The sequence below is a fragment of the Odontesthes bonariensis genome, chromosome 15 (assembly GCF_027942865.1).
Source record: "Odontesthes bonariensis isolate fOdoBon6 chromosome 15, fOdoBon6.hap1, whole genome shotgun sequence".
NCBI lineage: Eukaryota > Metazoa > Chordata > Actinopteri > Atheriniformes > Atherinopsidae > Odontesthes > Odontesthes bonariensis.
This window is the reverse complement of record NC_134520.1, coordinates 6,438,398-6,463,540: the sequence shown is the minus strand read 5'-3', so window position 1 is coordinate 6,463,540 and position 25,143 is coordinate 6,438,398. Positions and strand designations below refer to the sequence as shown.

Sequence of the window (25,143 nt, the reverse complement as noted above, 5' to 3'; positions counted from 1 at the left end):
TGCAAATGTTGACCTTGCACATGTGGATAACATAGTCGTTCAAGTCTGATGAACTGTCCGAAAAATATTCACAGTGGAACAGTCAGGTAGATTTGGGTTTGAACCGCTGATGCTGGCAAAAAGCCAGGAGGAAAATATTCTTGGCTCAAATTAGCCCAATGAGATACCCCAAATCCTGACGACCCAATCCATCCTTCTCTAGATTATAAACGCAAGCTTCAACCTGCATCTGTTTTTAATTTTTCTGTATTCCTCACAGCTGGTGCAGATGAGCTGGAGAATCCGCTGAAGGCCGGTCCGGATGGAGCATTAGACATAACACTGGATCACCTGAGGATTGGTGATATTTTTACCTTCAGGGTGACTGTCCTGCAGGCCTCCAGCATCTCTGCAGAATATGCGGATATATTTTGTCAGTTCAAGTATGTAGTTTTTCAAAATGTGTCCATTGTACATAAAACTGTCATTATTCAGTCTTAAGTTGTTTTTTTACAATTTCATGTGAAAGTTGCATTGTTCTTCTATTTTCAGTTTTATCCACCGTCATGATGAGGCTTTCTCAACTGAACCTTTAAAAAACACAGGCCGTGGTCCTCCTCTTGGCTTCTATCATGTGCAAAATGTGAGAAACATCAGAACATACCTATCCTGGACAAAAATGTTTATTTAATGGTTTCATAGGTCCGCTACAGAACCAATAATGTATTGTTTTTGCAGATTGCTGTTGAAGTTACTAAGTCCTTTGTGGACTACATCAAGACCCAGCCGATTGTGTTTGAGGTGTTTGGACACTACCAGAAACAGCCTTTTCTTCCTCTATGTAAAGATGTAATAAGGTACCATGTCTGCTTATTAGAGCAAGTAAACAGTTTTAATACAATTAACTATACAAAGATCCAGTGAGCATAGTTGGGTTTTCATAATGTCATGTATTTGTGTATCGTTGCATCCAGTCCACTACGTCCCTGCAGAAGACAGTTTCCACGAGTGATGCCTCTGTCCAAACCAGGTAATAAACTCCTGGCTGGAGCTGCTTTACTTAAACTTCACTATTTGTTTTTGTTGCATTGCCTTGGCACATTTTGTACTTTATCTTTATGCTGGAAAGTGATGTCATCTTAGTTTCATGTTGTTGGGTGTGAGCAGTAGATTCTGACAACTCACCGGATCGGGAGAAGTCACTGGAGCTGATCCGATACCTGGTCCCAGATGTATTCAATGGGGCACTTGTGGACTCGCTGTCAGGCCACGCTCTGTCTGCTGCTGGCTTGGCTGCTTCCTTCCTACTGGAAGTGAATGAGCAAACTCAGCTGACAGCTCCACCCATCTCTATCTGTTCAGTTATTAAAGCTCAGAAGCCGGGTTGGTTAATGTTGTCAGATCCAAGAGAATCCTGCTACTAGAAACCTTTTCTTATATCAAGTGTTTATCTTGATGTGACGGAAGATTTTCAAAACCAAGTGACTGTTGTTAAATCATAATGACAGTTATGAATAACTACAACTACAGTCAAAGAATTATATATAGTGACTCTTGTAAGCATCAATTTTCTGGAGGTATTGCCAAAAATGTAACACATAACCCTTCAAGCTACTGGGTCAGTGCTTTATTACAGACTCAAAAGAACTCATATCTGAGGATGGAGCGCATGGGGTGTTTTTGTTCTAGCCACCTTTTATTGTAGTTTATAACAGCATTTCTAATACATAAGTGATTTCGGCTCGTTAAACTATTACATAACTGAAGTTAACTGATATAAAGAGTTTTCCCATGTCAGGATTCTACAGTTGGATTGGCTCTCTGGTGCACTGTGTGTTTGCTGTTGACCTACGTGGTGAATTCTCCTTGCAGTTCCTTCTTTGAGCTTCTCTTGAATTTGTTCATTGTGCCTTTCTTCTTCAAAATTCAGTCATGGAGAGTACTTTCTCAGAAGGGAATGTTTATTATATTGCATTACATTACCATGCTGCTCATTTATGACATATATAAACTTAGTCTTTAGGAAAATGTGTATATATATATATATATATATATATATATATATATATATATTCATTTGTTTTAGAAAACATAAATACCCGTTTGAAATTACAACAAAGGTAGTGATGAAGAAAATTACATTTAAAAGTTATTTTACATTATGTAATACTTATGCCGTACCTCCATGAATACATGATTTTTGCAAAGACATTTTATACCAATGCCACTAATAATTCTTTACAAGCTATATTTATTGTTGATGTCGGGCTGTGTGGCTGCATGTTGATTTATTTTGAGTGGTCACTCTTTTAACAATTTAACAATTTTGTTTTTGGGGAACTGCCTGAAGTTGGAGCAATGCAGTTCATTTGTAATTAGTCATTTCTTCAGTTTATGAGTAGTGACATCTGAGGAGTTTGTGCAGATCAGCCTCATGCAAAGGATAATTGAGTCTGTGCTTGCCACATCAGATGCGTATCACAAACCTTGTAAAGCTTAATAACTACATTTCTCAAAGGATATGTCGCAGTATTTGCCAAAGTTAAATCTGCTGACTGAAAGAAGCTCCACCTACAGTACTGAGTGGTTCCACTCTTCCTGCATTACTGATTTCCTTTCTTCTTCCCTTTCTCTTCTCCCTTGGTAGGGTAGCTAGCTGTGCTCATCTCCTTGCTGTTAGCCACCTTCCTGCTCTTGTTTACTTCTGAGTTTTCATGTATAACCCTCTCTAAAATCTTTTTCAACACAGTACCTGCCACCAAGCTAAAAGCCATGACCCGTCCGCAGGCAGGACCCTGCCGCTGTAAATATGATCTCATGGTATTTTTCGAGTTTTGCGAGCTTGAGGCCAATGGAGAGTGAGTATCTGGTGTTAACTCACTAAGCATCAAGTGCACCAGATGTTTCAAATAATTATTTGAAAATGTTGGACCAGACAATTCTCTTGTAGTTTAAATCTGTGTTTGCTAACCAGAGGAATGAGGCCTGTTTTCATTGGTTTATCCCAGTTACATCCCTGCAGTTGTGGACCACAGAGGAGGAATGCCATGCCATGGTACATTCTTACTGCACCAGGTATGTCAGTCACATAGTGAGCAAATATAATGCTTGGAATATTAAAAAAAAATAAAAAAATTATTTAACATAATCACATACCTTTTTCCTTCTTTGTTTCACCACAGGGCCTCCAGAGGAGAATTGCTGTTACTATTGTACATGAATCTGGTGGTGATATGGAATGGAAGGACATCCGTGAGCTTGTTGTGGGTAAGTTTAATTTTCAGAATTGTATAAACCTGAAATGCAACATTTTATCAAAAATGTGTAAGAGCTGTCCTTACAAGACTTGTTCTTTCCCAGGGCGTCTGCGTAACACCCCTGAAGGTGACGAGACCATCATTGACCCCAATATTCTCTCTCTGAACATATTGTCTGCTGGCTATGTCAGACCTTTGCAGGATGACAGGTGGGGTCTATTGGTATAGACTTTGGATGCAAATTCCTTACTATGAAACAGCAAAATCAAAGTATCTCAAATAAATATTTCAGTAGCGCTCAAATTGATATTCTTAATATGAAAGACAGTGGCTGTTTGGCTGAGTTTAGAAACCACTGTATCATATGGGTTTGATTTCTGTCAACTACAGTTTAATTCATTGACCTTAGTTTATTACTGCCAAGGCAGCTTCTGCACTGAAACAAGGCACAAAGGCAAATGCATGTCATTTGGTGCAAGCTTTACTTGGCCAAAAAAACCATGGCAGTGGAGACGTGCCACTTGAATGTCACAAAAAATCTGAGCTTTCCGTTCTTATCTTTATTGCTGTGTCTGCATGAATCTAGTTTCCTCTATAATTATCACAGGTCAGATTCAGAGTGACCAAAAACACAGTGACTCAAACTTCCCTTCACCTAATTAAGCATTTTATCTGCCTCACCAGTAGTTATAGTATAAAGTGGTTCACTTATCCACGCTGGCTCCGCGACCCTCCTTTGTGTTAATTTGTCTTTGTCTGATTGTCATCATTACACCTACATGTTGCATCTCACTGTGTTTATCACCTCTTATTCAGTTCCTGTCACGTTTCAACCAGGATTAGATCTATTAACCAATCCACTACCTTTTAGGCTCACATTGACTATGGACTGTATATTCATATGCATTTATCTGTTCATAGAGATTTTACTCACCCCCCACACTGTTCACTCTTACAGAGCCAAACCACTTTTTCTTACCAACCACATACATTTAATTTTGTCTTATTGTACAAATGGGTTTTAATAAATAAATCCTTTAGTACCCCGATGCAAAATAAATATTTATGACTTTCTACCTTATCCAGCTCATGTCAACTGTTTCATCAATGTAATGCAAAATAACCAACACATCTTAAACTACCTGTCCTTGTACCTGGACTCATTGTAGTTTAATAGATTGGATATACAGCATTTCATTGTCACCTGACTAAATCCCTTGATTTACTCCCTATATTCAAAAATCACAGACTACCAAAAATGCATTTTGTTAAGTTCACTGTCAAATCCCTGGAAATAATTCTTCAGGGTGTTTTCTACAAATGTGACCAAGTGTACATATTTCAGTTTAAATAATTCACTCCAAGAGACTAACATGTTGCAACTCAAAGTTTTTCTGTCCAAGTAAATTTCATTATGTGTATATATAATATGAATAATAATTCATTCTAAAACCAAATCTTTGGTGGGTATTTTTGAGGGTTTTATTAATAATGTGTGGCTCTATAATGAGAACTTATCATAGTGTTTTGAATTTGTGTTTAGGCAGATACTGATATGTTATGCAATTAGAGAACTAAATATTTAAAAAATGTTCAATTTACTATTTTTATTTAGTTTTTAACATCTAAAACGGCTTACCATTAATGTGACCACTGCGTGAAAGCACAATAAATACCTAATAATACATTAAGTTTATTATTATCCTTGTTGTTGCTAATAATTGTTATTTATGGTGAATTTTTCCAAATTGTAAATTACATTTTGCCATGTTACTTATTATTTTTGTGACTGTTTTTGGCCAATTTGATTAATCAATCTGCTTTCTCTGACATTTGTTAAAAAGTCCATCACTCAATTATCACCCAGACTTATCGTGTTGCAGTCTTGAGCAACTGAACGTACCAAGAAGCAGTAGCCAGTCCTCTTGCTGGGTCAGCCTTTCTTTGACTATAATAATCTACTCCCTGGGTTTTCAACCCTAGCTGATTGTGATGTTAAGGTTTTGAAGGCCAAGAATGTAGTTTAAGGGCTGAGCAGTGCTTCAAGCTGTGGTCCCAGATCAGTTTTGCTGAAACTAACAACAAGGTATACATGGATGCTAACATTTTTCTTTCTCCAGCCCACTAACGGAATGTTTTTGTTTTTTGTTTTTTTTTCCTTTGCTTTTGCAGACAGTTTCTTGATTCGGACATGCCTAGGTATATTATTTGCCTCTCTTTCCATGCTCTTAAGTTACATAAACACCTCATCCTTCTGACTGTCTGTACACCCTGTCATCCCTGGTCAACTTTCAGTGGGTATCTTCTCCCCTGCTCTGTCAAGACTGTCAGCAATTCATGTGTGCCTATTTGTTTTCTTTCCCTCTTGAGAAGTGAGGGATGTGGTTCTGCATGTCCTCAGGTCTCTTGCTGTGCTGGATGTGTGTTTGAGCTGTTATGAGGCTTCGGTTGATGACGGACAGGGTCTGCATGGCTCTGCTTTGCTTCACGTTGACTGTCTTTGCGGGAGGTGTCGTGAGGCCAGTTTTAAAAAAAATATTTGGCTCTTCATGTTTTTTTTGATTGGATAGAAAGATGGAATCTTCAAATCTGCAGCCATTTTTAAAAAAGACTTTTACCTCAGCCTTTGGTCTGTTTCATTACAGACACAAATTTTCATGCAGATTGAACTGAAAAGGTTGCAAATTTGCTTTCAATGTGATTAATGGCAGTGATTGAGGTAAACAAAGATGTGTTGGTACAGTAGGCCAGTAGGGGATGGTAGAAATTCATTGTTAAAATATGGTTTGGAACAACAAAGACTTGTATCCTGTCTTTAGCTAAACAAAATTGTCTGATTGCTCTACTCGCTTTATTATTTTTGTTTTGTTGACCTCGACAGTGATGCAATTTATTGACTCTCTGTAAATGATTTTTGTTTTGTCTGTTTGCTGTTAATCCTAAAAGTCAGAAAACAGCCTATCACAGCTGCAGTACATTTACAGGAATACCAATCATCCACTATTACCTAACTGCTGTGATATGATATGACACATCATTTACAATACCCACTCAGGCACAGTATTCAAATACAGCTATAAAAACGTAATCCATTGAACCATTACTCACCAGTAGCACTTTACCTAGAATTACAGCAATGTTGTAAATATTTTTAAATCTTGCTTGTACCTCAGCGAAACTGCCAAACGCTAGAAACAAATGGTTCCTTACATGTTCTGCCAGCAGCATGACTTCAGTGCTGGCTCCCACATTTTTAGGAGGTAGTAAAATGCAGGGAAGCACATGTTGGATCAGTGTAGAGGAAATTGCTTCCTTGTAGTGTAAGCGAACAAGTTTCTACCATTTGGAAAGAAGTGTGCACGTGCGTGAGTGTGATTTTTGTGTGTGTGTGTGTGTGTGTGTGTGTGTGTGTGTGTGTGTGAACGTGCTAATTGCTTTGTGAGAGAGGTGGCATCTCTGCACTGAGTCACATTTACACACACAGCTCAGCAGCAAGTTGTCGTTACTCCTGCTCAATGCTGTTTGCCATCTTCTGGGTGACACATTGTTCACTTTAAAAGGTCACCTGAGTCCAAGACCAGTGGACTGAACATCTGAACCTAATGAACAGCCTATTCAGCTTGTTTTTTTTTTTTTTTTTTTTTTGGTTTTTTTATTGCTTACAGAAAGACTAGATTCCTTTTTACAATTCTTGCTTGGATACTCTTTTTTTATATTTAAGGCAGTCCTGGGCTGCAGGCCAGAATAATAACTGCTTTCAGTGTGTGATTATTTTCCCTCAAGGGACACAGGAACATTTGTATACATTAACCTATGGAGTAAATCACTGGCGCAACAGAAAGCAGCACTGTTATGCTTGATGAGTTGTGTTGTACCGTTATGTGACCCTGTCAAAGGTCAAGCAGAATGACAGATCAGCACCGTGCACAGGTTTCTCTATTGTCTCTGATTGGTGAGCCGTACCAACTGTGGCATTGTTTACGTAATGAGAGAAAAGACAAACACCATCCCAGCCACACAAGCGCAAAACCACAACTTACTTCCTGACTCTCACTTTCTATTTTTTTGCTGATTTCTTCTTTCTCACAGTATTTCCTTGGGAGTTGACCATAGGTACTTCACTGATCTGTCCCTCATCTTCTTGAGCTATCTCCCATCCCTGCCTCCATTTTTTTTCCTGTACTAATAGCCATCCCTGTTCTACTTGGCTTTTCTATGGTGTTTTGTACAAAGCAGAGCATCATTTCAGCCTGTTGCATGCAAAATGACTGTATTATTACTCTTAATTCATTGATAACTAAAGATATACCGCCTACATTGTCTAAATATTATACAATACCTTTAGTTAAGTGATTATGGTTGTTTTCAAATCATGTTATGTTCTCAGTTCATTAAATCAAATTTTAGTCCATAAAAGTTTTTTATTTCTAAAATTATTATTATTATTTTTTTTAACTTAATGTATGTTTCTATGATTATACATCAAGGTTTAGAGCCAGATGATATGTTAGGTGTTTGTAAATGAACCTTAATTGTAAATGCTGACTCATTTCTTTGGTTTCCTGTCTCCTGGACCACCTCAGGACTTTCTACCGCTTTGAGGCTGCTTGGGATAGCTCCATGCACAACTCTCTGCTATTAAACCGAGTCACTCCATACGGGGAGAAGATCTACATGACCCTCTCAGCCTACTTGGAGGTACAGTGCAGTGCGCGCATTGATAAGAGACAGAAGTAGCTGATACAGGATCAGATGTGATGTGATGAGTTCCTTTAGAGGAAGAAATTGTGAAATTCTTGCTCTTCCATCTATTGCAGATGGAGAGCTGCACACAGCCTGCAGTCATAACCAAAGATATCTGCATGGTGTTTTACTCTCGAGACACAAAGCTCTCAGCTTCGCGTTCAATCCGCAACCTTTTTGGTACAGGAAGCCTAAGAGCGGCAGATGGGTGAGTTTGAAAAGTCAAACTAAGAAAGCACCATGGAGCTCCTGTATTCTCTCTGCGAATATATAGTTAATTACTTTTTTGTCGTTTTTTCCAGAAACCGTGTAACTGGAGTTTATGAGGTCAGCTTATGTCACCTGGCAGATGCAGGGAGCCCAGGTAAGAGCCAAGATAAGTTACCATTTTGTATTAAGCTCACCATTGCAACATTTCTAATAAATACACCTGTTCCACACCAGGAATGCAGAGGAGACGCAGGCGGGTTCTGGACACCTCTGTGGCCTACGTCCGTGGGGAGGAGAACCTGGCTGGGTGGAGGCCACGCAGTGACAGCCTCATTCTGGATCATCAGTGGGAACTGGAGAAGCTCAGTCTCCTCCAAGATGTGAGGGTCATATATTACTTTATGTACTGTATGCTATGTAATAATCATTTTGTCTCTTCCATAGTTGGAAGAAAGAAGTTAGAAGCAAGCAGCTGAAAAATGCCACTCCACTGTTCTAGTCTGGCATATTACCTATAATTCCTCATTCTTTCAGGTGGAGAAGACCAAACATTACCTCCTGCTGAAGGAGAAACTGGAGTCAACCCTGCTAATGGGCCAGGAATCTCTTCAGTCCTGTGTCACTGAGGGGCTGAGCGAGTCCCCTCAACCCACCAAAGCGGATCAGGAGTCTGGCTCTGGCTCCGAAATCACCACTGAAAGGCAGAGGGAGCTTGCTGCCAAGGTCAGCCATTGCGTCTTTGTAAATATGTCATTTCAAGTTTGACTTGGGCAGTCTTTATTGTATTTTGTTGCCAGAGAAAAAAAACTACCCTATTCATACTGTAAATACATTTGTGTAGAATTGCAGTCACAATGCCCAAGTTTTTATGATATCTAACATCAAAGTATTAAGTTATCTCCTTTTTTCTCACAGTGTTTGCGGCTGCTCACTCACTCGTTTAATAGAGAATACAGTCATGTGTGTGTCAGTGCCAGTGAAAGCAAGGTACGGTAGTGGTTCAAAAGACTTCCACTTAAACATTTGCATTATGAAGGTAAGATAGCTTTTTGTTGGTTAACCCTGCACAGTTGATCCAACCTGTGTTTGTGTGTGTTTCAGATCTCTGAGATGTCTGTCACAGTGCTCAGAGATTCCCCCTCCTTCTCTGCTCTTAACACAATCACACCCTCCTCAACATGCCCTTCACTGGTTGAGGGTTGCTATAGTCACGTTGAACTCAGGTCAGTTCTAAGACTATCATTGGTTTCCTTTTAATGAAATGTTGGATAATTTTCTGTAAGGTGTTATCCCACCTACTTTGTGACTAGAGCTCAAAGTCACTTTCTTTGTACCACAGACCACCGACACCTCGTTCCCGTGCCGTCAGCCCCAGTCCTGACACACAGCAGGAGGCAGAACCCAAGAAATCCAGCAATGGAGTCTCTGGCACCAAACCTCGAACCCGCAAATTTGTCCCTGATATCCAGGAGATTAGAGTCAGGTCAGTCTGAAGCTGTCACTTAAACATGTTTCATCACTTTGAACGGCAAAGACAACATTGTTCGTTAGAAAAAAAGAGTCTGTGAACTTTTTCAGCCCCATCGTGTCAAAGAAAGGTTACATACATTTCTTGGAGCCACACACCAACGGCTGGGTGAAACGCTACGTTGTTGTTCGTCGGCCATACGTCTACATCTACAACTCAGAAAGAGACACTGTGGAGCGGGCTATTCTCAATCTCTCCTCTGCTCAGGTGGAGTATAGTGAGGACCAGCAGGCAATGCTGAAGGTCAGTGATTCACCACACTCTTCCAGAAACACTTTTCTTGCTCCCAAATTAACCTTGGTGTAACAAGCTTTCCTGGTTCTCTTCTCAACAGACCCCAAACACATTTGCTGTGTGTACAGAACACCGTGGAATATTACTTCAAGCCACTAATGACAAAGAAATGCATGACTGGCTATATGCATTTAATCCTCTGCTTGCTGGAACTATCAGGTAAGTCATTTTGCTGACAATAGAGCTATCATTGGTCTAAGTAAAAAGTCATATTTAACTCACTGTCTTGTCTGTCTCTCAGGTCAAAACTGTCGAGAAGACGAGCCGGACAGATGAGGATGTGAGAGAATGATAGAAAGCAGAGACTAAGATGTACATAGATCCTTGTCTTTACCAATCCCCTTGTTCCCTTGATCCCCCGTGCTGAGCCCCGTGTCCACCATCACTCTCACCAACAGCCATCTTCCCTCTGTGCTTTCTCAATTCATTGTTTGTGTGCTCAGCATCTAAAGTACTCATTCATGTCAGGCCTTCACGGTGTGAGTCTTTTAGTGTGAAGAAACTATTCAAAAATCTGCCACCGTACTGTCCTGGAGATAATTCTTAACTGGATGATTGAAGAAATAGGGGGAGTAGCAACAGTTTCTTATCTCAGATTACATTTGTATGATAATGTACTGTAGTTGTTGTCAGTGACACATCAAGCCTTATACATTTACTCTTAAAAAAATGCAGTGACGTGTATCTTTATCTAAAGCTGTCTAGTGAGGGTCACTGCTCTACATTTGCATCAGTAAATAGAAAAACATGCAGATACTTCTCTGCTCGTCTCTACTGCTATATATACAGTTACTAAACTGGTTTCTCTTCAGCATACAGCCTGAAACTACACGCTAAAACAAAAAATACAGCAGAGTGTCGCCTAAGAACGTGTCTCTTCTCTCTGATCTGTGAATCCTGACGTTGAATTATCTGCCTTCTATTCTTAAAACTTCATAGAAACTTTCGCACTCACAGCCTGACGAGGGAGTGGCATATCACCATAAACTTCATTTGGTAAATCCAAATCATTTTAGCTACTTGTTGGGAGTACAGAGTATCTACATTTACATGACAGGCAATCAAATATCATCACATTGATTCTCCCAATTTGATCTCATTCTCTACCTGAATTTTATTTGTTTTAAAATGTGATATATTTAGATTTTTAACAGCTTTATTTATTTCTGCATGTATTTATTTACAAAGACATTTATATTTCTAAAGTAGTAGTACAGTGCAATTTCTGCACACAGCACTTTTTAATGAGTTCCTTAAATGTTTGAATGATATGACCTTGTCCCCATCCTGTTAATGCTTTCCAAACAATTTAATAACTTGACGAGAAACATTGGCCAGTTTCTTTGTGCTGAACTTTACTTGAATAATAATTTTCACTCTTTAAGTTTAGGATAGTCATATCTTCGACCCAACTAACACATCTAAAAGTAGAGAATTCTAAGGCGGTCTGTCCATTCTCGTTATATCAAAGTAAAAACTGTACTTCACGTACACAACATGAAACTGGCTTTCTGAATATGTATATTGATTAAATGTAGTGCCTCTCTTTTCAAACATACTGCACAGTATGCCTCTGCACCAACTGCTTTGAAGACTACATCCTTCATGCTGCTGAAATATTGTTCTGGATGGTCACATATCTTATCATCACTTTCCTGCTTGTCATCGTCACTCGCATGTTTAGGCGAAAGGTGTAATTTGTGGTAATCTTTTATTTCTAAAATGGCAATCAATTTCCACAACACAGAGTGCTAACATGTCACAACTGTCAGCAACAAAGTCACTTTTTTTGCTCAACATCAATTTGAATTCAAACAATCCATTTTGTTTACAATGTGCAAGATGTTAAACTGGAATCCCACTTCCGTTTTTTAATCTTTGATGAAGTCTTTCCGTATTCTGCTCATTCTGACCTTGAATCTTAAACTAAATCTAAAATCACAGATAGATGCAGCTTATGGGGTGTTGTGTGAGATGGATTGATGAGTGCATGCCTCAGGTCAGCCAGCCTAGAGAGCGTGCTTTGTGATATGGAAGGACAGCATCTCAAAGTACTGAATCTGAACAATATCATTTATTAAATACACACTCCAGATGTTACCTTTTTTTGTGTTTGCCACGTACATAATCTGTTCAGTACTTGACATGTTAAAACATTGTGTTGTAGACTTTGAAGTGAACCAGTCAAAGGTTTTTGCAGCCCTACATGTGTGTACAAGTGTCAGTAGTTGTAATAAATTAAATCAAGGGTGTTAAAAAAAAATTTGTTGTGTAACAAAGGGTGAAGCAATGTTACGTTTAAAAGTTTTATCATCAGAACCTTTGTATTTTATCCAGCTATATCATCATTGGGGGAATACCTGCTCAAACTCTTTATTTATGTTTCTTTCTTTTTTCCAACCCATTATAGTCCAAAAAAAAAAAAAAGAATAAAATGTGCGTCTGGGATTGCTCCGATCTAGGTTATTCCTCTTGCTTTCATTGTCCCTTTAATATGCATCACATTTGAGTCAACCAAAGTTTTGTTGGTGCACTCATGAAAAGTTCACACTGAATGTATATTAATATAAGAAAATACTTCTTCTGCTTAAATGATTGTGTTAACTTGTCTTCTGGATTCCTGGTCTGGTTCCTTTACTGACTGTTGGATAGTTATCAGGGAACCACTGGGAGGTTTTAGGCCACAGCTGTAATAATCACTGAGTGGGAGGATTATGGCTCACTGTGGCCCAGCTGGGCACTGTATCTTGTATGAAGTTGTGCTCTTTGGGACTTTACAATCACACTTTCACTCTTTTATCAGTATCTACCTTCACCATCGTGCTCGAGCAGCCTTCGCACAAAATCTACTTCTCCTAATCCTTCCCCTATGATTTAATAACTGACATTTTTGTGCTTCCACGTTTAATCTTTTTTCTCCTTTTTTTTCACCAATACATTGAGTTCCTTCCTTATTCAAATAATTTTGCATTGTATATAAACATGATTGCTGTGAACAATGTATTATAAAGTTGCACCCATTAACAAACATGGGCAGTAGTTCAGTCAGTGTCTGAGTGTTGGAGTTTAGCGTCAGATGTTTGTGTACACTTAACACAGTGTCATATATTAAATAAACTTGGAAATTATGCAACACAGAAATGACTCTCCCTCTTTATATGAAACACTGGGAAATATGTGTGTCTGGCTACAAGCATTTATCGTGAACAGGAACAGCAATGAGGACATACAACGAATTGCATTCACATCGGCCACATCATATGATACAGTCGTCGCTGACGTGCTCAAAGTCACGTCTACGTCTCCAAATTAAAATGTACAGCTTCCTCTTAAGCTTAGTCTGACCGTTCTTTCATACACTTTCTTACATCTTGAATTTCTGAAAGTCTTCTCTTGTAATCTTAGTCGATTTTTCGACCTAGCCAATACCCCCCCCCCCCCCCCCCCCCCCCCCCCGAGGTTCAAACCAAGCAGCTCGTAAACAGGTAAAAGTGACTCTGGTCTTTTAATTCACTCTCTACACTAATTATGCTTATTTATTACACTTTTTCAAATTATTAATAATAATAATAACAGACTCTTACACTACGCGAATTAAAGGGAGGAACTAAGATATTAGTTAATTTTAGTTCTTTAGTAGAATACAGCTTTAAGACCCGGCAACCGTGGGAAGTAGCCGATGATCCAGTCACACAAACGGGCTAGCTAGCTAATGATTGCTAGGAAAAAACAACAATAAAATCATTAAGGACATCCTCACATCACTTCCCAAGGTCAGACACGAAGTCTAGACTTCCATCCTTTTATCTAATATAGAGGGGTGCATATCTGATTCAAGATTGATGTTTTTGAGTCACATAAGATAACCGTAAGCTTGCTGGCAAATTCGTTTTAGCCAAACTAGCTAGCTGGAGCTAAAGTAAACAGATGTGACCCACAGCACGTCAGCTCTACCTGATGCAATATTGCATCGAGCCGCTTTGATATTGCCAGATTGATAAAGCGCGTCGTCCATGTGGTTCTGCTACAACTTTTGGTGTTCTGAGTGATCCGTAATAGTGGTCAGAACCAGGAAGTTATCAGATAGCTGAGTAAAGAACTTTCACTTCAGCTTCTGGCTGATAACATGTATGTCGCTGACTGTACACTCACGGTGGAAAGATATGCTAACGATAAACGTTGACCTAAACTGTGTAATAAATCTTTGTATCCCTTGAAGCTCGGATATGGTTTGTAATTACACACTCCCTGGTGGCCACGAAGAGAGTAATGGTTAATAGCTGAGACTGAAAATGCCCCATAATCATAAACAAGTAAACCTGCTGATCGTTCTGCAACAAATGAGCAATCCGTGCCTCATACCAGCTTTAAAAAAAAAAACAGGTTCCTCAGATGCGTTCCACATAATGCAACGATTCAATTCAATTCAATTCAATTCATTTTTATTTATATAGCGCCAAATACAACAAATGTCATCTCAAGGCACTTAAATAATGAAGTCCAATTCAAGCCAATTGGAATTCAATTCATTGTAATCATAATTATTTATAAAATAATCCAATTAATTCATATAGAGCCAATTCAAAAGCAATTTCCTAGCTAAGGAAACCAACAGATTGCACCAAAACTTGTCTTCAGTCCAATCTCCCGTCCTGAGCATGCCTGAGGCGACTGTGGAAAGGAACGACTCCCTTTTAACAGGAAGAAACCTCTGGCAGAACCAGACTCAGGAAGGGTGGCCATCCGCCTCGACCAGCTGGGGTTTGAGAAGACAGAAAAGGGGGGGACCACTGTAACACCATTCAAAGGATATCTATTGGAACAGGGAACACTGTTTGCTCATTTCTGTTTCTTATATATGTTGTATAATTTTTTCCCCCCTAAGAGTAGAATGGCCAACAAGTCTGAAGACATCACCCTGGTAATAGGTCACACTTTCCCCGATCACACCCTCCATCACTTTCCAGACATGAATCTAGAAAGGTAAGGAGGTTTTAATGTCTTACAACACCTCAGCACACTGCAGAAAGACTGTTGATCGAGTTCTTGATGTGATGCAGGATCTATATGGATTATAATGCTACTACCCCAATGGAGCCAGAGGTGATTCAGGCTGTTTCTGAAGCTCTCCAGGATGCCTGGGGAAACCCAAGTAGCAATCATATTGCAGGTGAGAATAACTTTGGGCCAAAATTAAATCAAACTGACATTCTTAATTGGAAGGAAAACGCAAAGTAAGCGGTTTATAGATCAACCACTTATATTGAAATGTAACTCTCTCTCTGCTGAATGAAAGGGATTTTAGTGGCACTTTTGCTTGTAACATATAATGATGCATCTCAGCAGTCACTTGTTCTTCCAGGTGCCATGGCCAAAGCTATCATTAACCAGTCCAGACAGAGTGTGGCAAGAATGGTTGGGGGTAAAGCAGAGGACATTATTTTCACTTCAGGAGGAACAGAGGTAACGGTTCTGTTTTCCGGTTTTAAGTGGTTACAACATCATTGAGTGATTCTGGATAATTGTCTGGAGCTTGGTTTATAGAAAGCCAATCATTTTGCAGGCTAATAACCTAGTGCTGCACACGGCTGTGGAGCACTTCTGGAAAAACTGCCAGGCTGCAGAACAAGGTGAAGGACATCAGAATGGATGCTCTGGCTTACCTCACATCATCACCACAAATGTGGAGCATGACTCAATCAAAATGACAGCTCAGCACTTACAGATGGCCGGCAAGGCAGGTAAGACACCACAAGGTTTTTCTTTGTTTATTTTTTTACTGAGCAAATTTAACTTTTCTCAAACAACTCAGGCAATGAAGATTCCTTGCATTTACTCCCTTTCTCAACCTGTTTCATAGATGTGACATTTGTGCCCGTGTCTAAGGTGACAGCTCGAGTAGAGGTAGATGATATTGTTGCTGCAGTACGCCCCAACACATGTCTCATCTCTGTCATGATGGCCAACAATGAGACGGGAGTCATCATGGTAAGAGGAGAATGAGGTTTGAAGACCTGTTGGCCTCATTTGTGTTTACCTGAAAATCTTTTTCCAGTTTTTTTTTTTTAAATAACTGAGAGATTTACCCTTTTTAAAAAAAACAAAAAAAAACATTTTTTGTCTAATTAAAACTGATTCATTTATGCTGAAACTTTATTCCCACGCTCAGCCAGTCCAAGAGATCTGCCAGAGAATAAAATCTCTGAACAAGCAGCATGAGAGACTCAGAATCCTGCTCCACACTGATGCTGCCCAGACCCTGGGCAAAATCCTAGTAGATGTCCAGGAACTGGGAGTGGATTACCTTACAATAGTTGGACACAAGGTTGGGAAATAGTTTTTTAGAGTCTCTAAAGTTTGCTTTACAATTAAGCAAAACTGTTACTCAGAGATGCCTTTTGTGAAAAATTTCTAGTTCTATGCCCCCCGTGTTGGTGCTTTGTATGCGAATGGCCCTGGAAAGAGAACACCTGTCTATCCTTTGTTGTTTGGAGGAGGACAGGAGAGGAACTTCAGAGCAGGGTAATGGTGTACACTGTGTCACACAAGATAACACCACTAAAGTAAAGAGTACACATGAAGCAGAGGGGGAAATCAGAAATTATCAGATCTAAACAAAAAAATGTTTTCCCTTTTTCTTTTTGTCACTATAACAGAACCGAAAACACACCAATGATTGCTGGTCTGGGAAAGGTATGTTTCTTGCCCATATGTGTTACAGAACTGTCACTTGTAATTTTCTAATATGGAAGAGTTCCTACTGAAGTATACAAAATGATACTGTTTGTTAGCCTGGCTGACGCGTCCACATCTCGATGAGATGGTGGTCTGGGAACTAGGTGTGCATTTTCTCGTATTTGAGGCGTGGTTTACGAATGCCTAGAGCCGTTTATTGGGCGCTACGAATGTCTATCAAATGGCGTCTGGTTCTTCCCATGCTGCTTTGCGCGCGATTCATAGCCAATTGTATCACTTATACCAGATGACGTATGTAGAGCGACAGAAATTCGACGAGGAAGAAGAAGAAAAAAAAGTAAAATAAAAGTAAACTTGCGTTCTAAGCTACTTAAAACACTTTCTAAGGCTGCATCGAACGGTAACGTTGTGTCCGCTGCCATGTTGGATTAACACTCTACAAGCTTCGGTGTCGTGCATAGACGTCGTCATCGTCTTGCTGCCCCCCCCCCCCCCCCTGTTCTGTGATTGGTTCCCCTACTCAGGCAAAAATAAGGGCGGTGGTTTCCAGGCTGCCTTTGCAGTGTGAATGAAATCGCGCGCAAAGCAGCATGGGAATTCCCAGGCTAACTGTTTCTGTAAAGCAGTTCAAAAACCAAGCATGTGATTTTGTGCTTGTTGTGTGTGTGTGTGTGTGTATTAGGCTGCAGAACTGGTGACCTCGAATCTGTCAGAATATCAGAGTCATATGCAAAGTATTAAACTTTACTTGGAAGAACGACTGCGGGTAAGTTTTGATTCCATTTGGGGAGACTTTGATCAAATAAGTCACTTTAACTTTACCAGTGGAGATGTCGTTAGTTTACAGTGTGATAAAGGTAATTAAAAAACAGGGCATTTTGTTCTTTGACTTTAAAAATGATTCTGTAGTAACTACTGTCATGTATATTTTCCTTCTCAGAGTGTGTTTCAAGACAAGATCCGCTTCAACAGCCATTACCCCGGCTCTGATACTCTCCCAAACACGTGTAACGTGTCTATCATGGGCCCAGCTTTACAAGGTGATCTGTCCCTTTATCTGTTTTGGTCTACCAGTTCCAACAGTGTCCTCTAAACCTAACCCAGTGTTTGTCAGCGACAGTTCATGACCCACATGGGGCTATTTGTAAATGACAAAGCTTTTAAATGATTAATCTCTCTTTCCTGCCATAGGCTGGAGGGTATTGTCCACCTGTAGGAGGTTGCTGGCGAGCGTCGGTGCTGCCTGCCACTCAGACTGTGGAAACAGGTAGAAAAGTCACTCTTTTCACCTGCTGTGCTTTTGTCTGCACTCTGTATTGTTTGCAATTATGTAACTCCCATTGCGCTACGCTGTACGTGTCTTATCAGGCCTTCTCATATCCTCCTGAGCTCTGGCGTCCCTTCAGAGGTGGCAGCTAATGCTATGAGGTTGAGTGTGGGCAGGGGAACAACCAAAGCAGATGTGGATGCAGTTGTGGAGGACCTGAGGGAAACCGTGCAGCTGCTGGAAGAAATGAACTGATGGCTTTTGTTTGCACTAAGTTCTTTTGTGGGTCAAATAAGGATGTATAGAACTTGCACCATCTGTGTTAATTATTATATTAACTGATCCTGGTAAATGTATGAGATATTTAATAGAAATAGTAAAGGGGGGGGGCTTCGACTGGCCACAGCTGTGATGTTATGGTAAGATTTATGCACTCAACTTCCATTATGTCACGTGAGTTGCTAATTTGATAATTGAAGTCAGGGCGACATGTTTTGCAATAAAACAAAAATCAAACACTCCATGCGAGATTTTCTGAAGATGATGATATTCCACGTGTATCAGCTGTTAATTGTCCCCGCTCTGATTATTTTTTTAAATAGCCCGAAGAAAAAACACTTATTGTAATCCACCATGCTCTGGCTCTGACTTCTCCCATTACTTAAGTTTCCATGCAGCTCAGCTCCCCCATCTCTGCTGGAGCATGGCTGCATGTGCCAGCATATGGCCATTGCCACACAAAGAGAGAGCAGGAGGCCATGAGCGCTGCGCCTCCACCTGTCTTTCATTACCTTTCTATCTCACTGGCTCTGACCCCCTCCTCTCTCCCCAGCAGCAGTACTGGCCAGCTGGCTGCTGTTAGGGTGTCACTTTCCTGGCTTGGGAGGAGGCAAAGAGAGCATGAAGTTCTTTTTTGTTATTTTAACGAGGTTTGTGCATGTGTCTCACTGGGAGGCAAAGAGCTCCAGCGAGTTTGCTCTGCATATGCCATAGCTCACTGTTAGCAGCCAAGGATGGTGCTTCATCATGCCATCCAGGCGGCTCGGGAAGGGGATCTAGCAGCACTGAGAGATCTAGCGTCTTCCGGTCACCTCTCCCCAGCCATCAGTGATGCTCAGGGTGCAGGCCCAGTCCATCACGCTGCCAGGTGTGGACGCCTGGACTGCCTTCAGTTCTTGGTGAGAGATCTAGGAATGGCAGCTGATCCTCGAGCCTTGAACAGAGCCACGCCAGCTCATGATGCAGCAGCTACTGGCAACATCCGGGAGCTGCAATGGCTTGTGGATCAGGGAGGCTGCAACATCGAGGTAGGTTTATACAGGGACAGAAAATCTACCCTAAGAGCTCAAGTACCTTGAATAGATCCCACTTGTGCAGCTTTTCTAGTAGTTTTTACAGAGTCAGTGTTGGAAAGTTCCATAGTACTTTACTCAACTACTGTTGTAGCTTAATAATTGGAAATGTTTTGGGTTTTTTTGATTGTTTTTTAATGCATTACACTGTAATCGAGGAAAACCCACACAATTAAGATAAATAGCTAAATAAAAGCACCTTCCCAATATGGTGTAGATCCCCTTCATGCACTCAGAATAATTCTGGTTCTTCCAGAGAATGGATATTCTCACCCAATCCTCTGGGTCTTACAGGTTGTGGGTGGGGGGGCCTCTATTGATAGGACTGGGATCTGGGGAGTTTGGAGGCAGAGTCATCAAATGACTAAAGTTTCCAAGCAGAATAATGAATAGTATTGATATGATCAATATGGTTCGTGGTCATTCACTTATCTTGTTTGGTGTTCCAGTGCTCTGTGGGATTTGTTAATGCTCATTTTATCTAACAGCTTTTAGTTATTATTTCTTTCACATGAAACAAAAACTTAACATTTTGTTACATATTAAATGCCATACTTAACCATATGTACAACCCTGTGTCTTTAAAAGTTTGGGCGCTGTTTGAAATGTATCCGATGCAGTTTGTAAAGTTAATAAAAGTTCAATTAACTGAAATAATTTGATCTTTTTTTCCCTGTTTTAATTCATTTTTACTAAAATTGTACAGACCAAGTCTTCAACCAGTCAATTATTTTTTGAAACTACACAGAATGTAATTTGAAATATTCCTTTTTAAAATAGTAACTTTCAGTTTGGAACAATGGCAGCCTGCTGCTGCAGCTCTGGACAGAATGCATCTTTCTTCTTATCTTGAGATTCATATTGAACTTTTTTCTGTGAAAACAGATATTATAAAAACATTTCTTCTACACTGGCTTGGATACTCTACTGGTAAAAAAAAATCTGCTTGTAGTCCTTTCACCTTTGTTCTGTTATGACATATAACCATAGCAATGGGAAAGTTGTTTGTATGTGGGACTAGCTGCTAAGTAATGACTGGAACAGAACCCTACATCCAGATGAGTTGAAGAGAAGGCGTCTAGGATTCAGAGCAGATAGATAGATAGATAGATAGATAGATAGATAGATAGATACTTTATTGATCCCAAAGGAAATTCAAGCATCCAGTAGCAAGACATAATAAAGCAGTAAAAATGTTTACACAATTATAAACACTTTAAAAACAATCTAAGAATTTAAAAAACAGTTTAAAAATATAAACTGTTTTTTGATAGAGCAGGAACAAAACTGAGAGAAAGGTATGAGATGCCACCAGGGACATAAATCAGAATTAACTTCCATATACACATGTGAAATTAAACTCTTCCACATACTATACTCAAAACCTTGCACAAACACTAGTGAAAAGCTCTCACATAAACTAGTGAAAACATTTACCTCTTATATAACCTACTCAAAAGCTCTCATACACACTACTGAAAAGCTTTCATATATACTAGTGAAAAGCTTTACCTTTCATATATACTAGTAAAAATCTCTCATATACATATGTCAAACCTCTCATATACATATGTCAAACCTCTCATACACATATGTCAAACCTCTCATATAGATATGTCAAACCTCTCATACACATATGTCAAACCTCTCATACTCATATGTCAAACCTCTCATACACATATGTCAAACCTCTCATATACATATGTCAAACCTCTCGTACACATATGTCAAACCTCTCATATACATATGTCAAACCTCTCATATACATATGTCAAACCTCTCGTACACATATGTCAAACCTCTCATATACATATGTCAAACCTCTCATACACATATGTCAAACCTCTCATACACATATGTCAAACCTCTCATACACACATGTCAAATATTTGTGGATTTCAGTTGAAACGGAAGGCGTTTCAGTTGAAACGGAAGGCATTTCAGTTGAAACGGAAGGCGTTTCAGTGAAACAGGAAGGTGTTTTATTAAACCGGGAGTTGTAGTTTTAAACAGAAGTCATTCTGGTTAGCTTCGTGCATTTTGTGCAATCTCCTGCCGGTATTTTATGAAATAAAATAAACGACAATTGCTCAGCCACCCGCTGAATACCTCACACAAACAGCGGCATTACTCAACTTTATTTTGGCTTCAACGGAGACCCTGCAGCTGGCAAAGGCATGCAGCGCTGGCAGGACGGAAAAAGAGATGCTAAGCGGCTATCCACCGAGTCCGGAGCTGGAGTTGAAGTGATCGGTTGCTGCCCAAGCCTTGTAGCATTTGACAGGGTCCTGATCGTCTCCGTTGTAGCATTTGACAGGGTCCTGATCGTCTCCGTTGAAGCTAAAATATTGTTGAGTAATGCCACTGCTTGTGTGAGGTGTTCAGCGGACTGCGGTCACGCCATCTGCGCTTCGGAAAGGCACGGTCGTGCTATCTACACTAGAGATGCGCGGATGACGTATTTTCCCATCCGCAACCGCTGCAAAAAATATATATCCGCCCGCTATCCATTTGCACAAACATTTTTTCACCAATTTTCAAAACCGAACCCGCCCGCCATCCGCCGATAGGTATCTATTGAAGGTGCCTTGGCTATTTGTATCGGCTTTTTCAAACAGCGTAGTTCATTATATCTTGCCAATAAGTCCGCCTACTACTATGTAGTGGATAACATATACGCATTCACAAGTTTTGCAAATCACATACTGGTGTCATCCGAATTGATCACCTCGTGGAATTTTTCCCAAACGGCACTTTTCTTCTTTAGGTTTCGTTTTAAGATCACCCGTCTTAAGCCTCTCTCGCACTAACTTTGCTGCCGCTGCCATCTTTGATCTTTGTCATAATGTATGTTTTCGTTCGTTACCTTTGGAAAATTATGTGTTTTTTTTGTTTGTTTTTTTCAGTGCTTCAACCGCAACCCGCCCGAATTTAATTAAAATACGATTTTTCGGCGTGTCATCCGCCCGATCCGCGGTTAATCCGCGGGCTCCGCGGATTCAACCGCCAACCGCGCATCTCTAATCTACACTTGAAAATCGAGCGCACGTCTACAGTATTTTAGCTACAACGGAGACGATCAGGACCCTGTCAAATGCTACAACGAAAACGATCAGGACCCTGTCAAATGCTACAAGGCTTGGGCAGCAACCGATCACTTCAACTCCAGCTCCGGACTCGGTGGATAGCCGCTTAGCATCTCTTTTTCCGTCCTGCCAGCGCTGCATGCCTTTGCCAGCTGCAGGGTCTCCGTTGAAGCCAAAATAAAGTTGAGTAATGCCGCTGTTTGTGTGAGGTATTCAGCGGGTGGCTGAGCAATTGTCGTTTATTTTATTTCATAAAATACCGGCAGGAGATTGCACAAAATGCACGAAGCTAACCAGAATGACTTCTGTTTAAAACTACAACTCCCGGTTTAATAAAACACCTTCCTGTTTCACTGAAATGCCTTCCGTTTCAACTGAAATCCACAAATATTTGACATATGTATATGAGAGGTTTGACATATGTATATGAGAGGTTTGACTTATATATATGAGAGGTTTGACATATGTATATGAGAGGTTTGACATATGTGTATGAGAGGTTTGACATATGTGTACGAGAGGTTTGACATATGTGTATGAGAGGTTTGACATATCTATATGAGAGGTTTGACATATGTGTATGAGAGGTTTGACATATCTATATGAGAGGTTTGACATATGTGTATGAGAGGTTTGACATATCTATATGAGAGGTTTGACATATGTGTATGAGAGGTTTGACATATGTATATGAGAGGTTTGACATATGTATATGAGAGGTTTTTACTAGTATATATGAAAGGTAAAGCTTTTCACTAGTATATATGAAAGCTTTTCAGTAGTGTGTATGAGAGCTTTTGAGTAGGTTATATAAGAGGTAAATGTTTTCACTAGTTTATGTGAGAGCTTTTCACTAGTGTTTGTGCAAGGTTTTGAGTATAGTATGTGGAAGAGTTTAATTTCACATGTGTATATGGAAGTTAATTCTGATTTATGTCCCTGGTGGCACCTCATAAGTTGTTGTGCTTGTTAACGACATAGGGCAGAGTGTCTCTGAATCCAGGATGTTGAACAGTTGCCAGTGAGTTTTAGCCCACATTGTCTACTGGGAGAGTTCACCTGTGTTACCTGCCGACGCTGTGTGTGACCTCATTGTCACACATTTGTTGCCAAGCGACAAAAACAACATCCTCAACTCAGCAATGTCTGCAGATGTCAACCATTACTCTCTTTGCTATACTTTGTCAACTCATTTTTCTTTTGTTATCAATCTTCAACAAGAGCGTTTCCTTACTTGAACAATAGTTTATTCTCCAGCAAAATAATCTCCTTTCAGGGATTGATAATGTTTTATTTGATTAAATTAAACTATAATTAGACTCATTCATTTTACTACAGTCAAATTTTGTTAATTCCTGAGTTACAATTGCAAGGATCTTTTTTTCCACGTTGATTATGTATGCTTTTAAAACTTTACATTTTCCTCCCCTTTCCAAAGGACTAATTACACAGTATTAGCACTTGTTTTTTAAGTAAAGGGTCTGAATACTGTCCAACACTGCTGGCTTTGCTGCAAGTGTTAATTCTTGGGATGCACCAATTGATAAGTTGATTTTCAGAGTCAGAAGATTTTCAGCTCCAAACAGAATATTAAATTTCTTTCCCCAGTTAGTAAGTGCATCAGTCGTGCAGTAACCACCAGAGACACAAATGTCTTAATATCGGTCTTCATAAGAACCCCTGCTGCAGCTGTGGAAAAGAAAAGACCCAGGGTGACTCTTTGTGAACTGTTCCAGGACAGAGATGCTGCAGGTGCCACAGCCCTTCACCTGGCACTTCGGTTTGGTCGAATGGAGGTAATTCAGTGGCTGCTTTCTGTGGGAGGAGTGTCCGGTGTGGAGACAAAATGTGGAGCTGTACCTGCTCACTATGCTGCAGCCAATGGGGATCTTACAAATTTAAAACTGCTCATTCAGAAGGCACCCGGGTGAGTTAACAGTTCTTGTTTTCCAGGGTTAATAGAAAAGCTCCAAAATAAAGCTTTCTGAATTAATTAAAAACTATTGGCGCTAAATGTCACAAAATAATCAGTTTATGATGCTGACCAGTGTTGGTCAAGTTACTTTTAAAAAGTAATTAGTTACAGTTACTCGTTACTGCTTCCAAAAAGTAATTGAGTTAGTAACTCAGTTACCACGTTGTAAAAGTAATTAGTTACTCAGCAAAGTAACTGTGGCGTTATTTTTTATGTTCTATAACGCTGTTACGTTCTATAACATCTTTAACATAAAATATGTTTATATTAACTGATTGAAGAATAAAAACACTATATACAGTAATTTAGAACATTCTGTATTTATTTGAACTCAATAGATTGCAGCCTGCCATATGATACATAGAAATAAAAACATAAATATTGAATATAAAATAGTGATGGTGGTCACCTGTTTCTCACCCGAAAAATCGAGTGTTGTTTGTTTGCGAGTGGCTCCGTCTCCTTCCCTGGGGCTCACGCTAGCTGCATTTGGGCTTGGGGTTGGGTTAGCAGCTGCAGAAGCAACAAGTGCTTCATATTCGCATGGGTTGATGTAAGGTGCTTCATTAGATTTGAGTTACTTGAGGCAGACGTGGATAAAGTTTTTTCCCCTGGGCATAGCGTGCATGTTACATACACATTCTTGCCTTTTATCTCCACGAGTGAGAAGTAGTGCCGGTACTTCCAGTTAGAGAATGCTACCTTTGAACTTCCCTGGCTCGTCGCCATTGTCGCTGTCTCGTGTGTGTTTAGTAG

The 25,143-nt window shown here is 39.9% G+C and overlaps 3 protein-coding genes across 29 annotated transcripts in view; all 3 read left to right on the top strand.

Annotated features, from left to right (window-relative positions):
• kif1aa (kinesin family member 1Aa) overlaps positions 1–12,620 on the top strand; it is a 48,486-nt gene extending 35,866 nt beyond the window's left edge. For 6 of the 23 annotated variants that reach the window (XM_075484877.1, XM_075484886.1, XM_075484879.1 and 3 more), the window contains 20 exons: positions 260–422; positions 532–622; positions 718–836; positions 954–1,009; positions 2,729–2,837; positions 2,988–3,054; positions 3,162–3,246; positions 3,340–3,445; positions 5,409–5,435; positions 7,820–7,934; positions 8,054–8,187; positions 8,282–8,343; positions 8,424–8,569; positions 8,724–8,912; positions 9,105–9,176; positions 9,291–9,412; positions 9,529–9,672; positions 9,768–9,960; positions 10,052–10,170; positions 10,253–12,620. In XM_075484877.1, coding sequence (XP_075340992.1) covers positions 260–422; positions 532–622; positions 718–836; positions 954–1,009; positions 2,729–2,837; positions 2,988–3,054; positions 3,162–3,246; positions 3,340–3,445; positions 5,409–5,435; positions 7,820–7,934; positions 8,054–8,187; positions 8,282–8,343; positions 8,424–8,569; positions 8,724–8,912; positions 9,105–9,176; positions 9,291–9,412; positions 9,529–9,672; positions 9,768–9,960; positions 10,052–10,170; positions 10,253–10,295 — 2,162 coding nt within the window. In that variant the 3' untranslated portion in view covers positions 10,296–12,620. Of the gene's footprint in view, positions 1–259; positions 423–531; positions 623–717; positions 837–953; positions 1,010–1,146; positions 1,363–2,728; positions 2,838–2,987; positions 3,055–3,161; positions 3,446–5,408; positions 5,436–7,325; positions 7,350–7,819; positions 7,935–8,053; positions 8,188–8,281; positions 8,344–8,423; positions 8,570–8,723; positions 8,913–9,104; positions 9,177–9,290; positions 9,413–9,528; positions 9,673–9,767; positions 9,961–10,051; positions 10,171–10,252 lie in introns of all 23 variants that reach the window. The other 17 variants (XM_075484867.1, XM_075484866.1, XM_075484872.1 and 14 more) reach the window with 6 other exon arrangements.
• An 835-nt stretch (positions 12,621–13,455) lies between these two features.
• scly (selenocysteine lyase) lies at positions 13,456–18,495 on the top strand. 5 transcript variants are annotated; one of them, XM_075484860.1, is made up of 13 exons: positions 13,456–13,496; positions 14,897–14,994; positions 15,072–15,181; positions 15,374–15,474; positions 15,575–15,752; positions 15,872–15,999; positions 16,181–16,336; positions 16,427–16,533; positions 16,668–16,704; positions 17,390–17,473; positions 17,648–17,747; positions 17,899–17,974; positions 18,076–18,495. In XM_075484860.1, the coding sequence occupies exons 2-13, from the start codon at positions 14,903–14,905 to the stop codon at positions 18,227–18,229; spliced, it is 1,323 nt and encodes a 440-aa protein (XP_075340975.1). In that variant the 5' UTR covers positions 13,456–13,496; positions 14,897–14,902; the 3' UTR covers positions 18,230–18,495. The 5 variants fall into 5 exon arrangements, with proteins under 5 accessions (XP_075340975.1, XP_075340976.1, XP_075340974.1 ...); XM_075484861.1 differs by having other exon boundaries at positions 13,458–13,496; positions 14,902–14,994; XM_075484859.1 differs by lacking the exon at positions 13,456–13,496 and adding an exon at positions 13,540–13,784.
• Positions 18,496–18,585: 90 nt separating this feature from the next.
• Positions 18,586–25,143, top strand: part of espnla (espin like a) — a 46,970-nt gene continuing 40,412 nt past the window's right edge. The window contains exons 1-2 of the mRNA XM_075484856.1: positions 18,586–19,281; positions 24,149–24,339. Of these exons, the coding sequence (XP_075340971.1) occupies positions 18,988–19,281; positions 24,149–24,339 (485 nt within the window). The 5' untranslated portion in view covers positions 18,586–18,987. The remainder of the gene's footprint in view (positions 19,282–24,148; positions 24,340–25,143) is intronic.

What these genes read in the sequence shown, in the direction of transcription:
- scly (XM_075484857.1), top strand. Translation starts at nt 14,870, where the DNA reads ATGTTGTATAATTTTTTCCCCCCTAAGAGTAGAATGGCCAACAAGTCT. An exon ending in TCACTTCAGGAGGAACAGAG is followed by an intron (nt 15,475 to 15,574) that starts GTAACGGTTCTG and finishes ATCATTTTGCAG; the next exon opens with GCTAATAACCTAGTGCTGCA. An exon ending in ACTTGGAAGAACGACTGCGG is followed by an intron (nt 17,474 to 17,647) that starts GTAAGTTTTGAT and finishes TTTCCTTCTCAG; the next exon opens with AGTGTGTTTCAAGACAAGAT.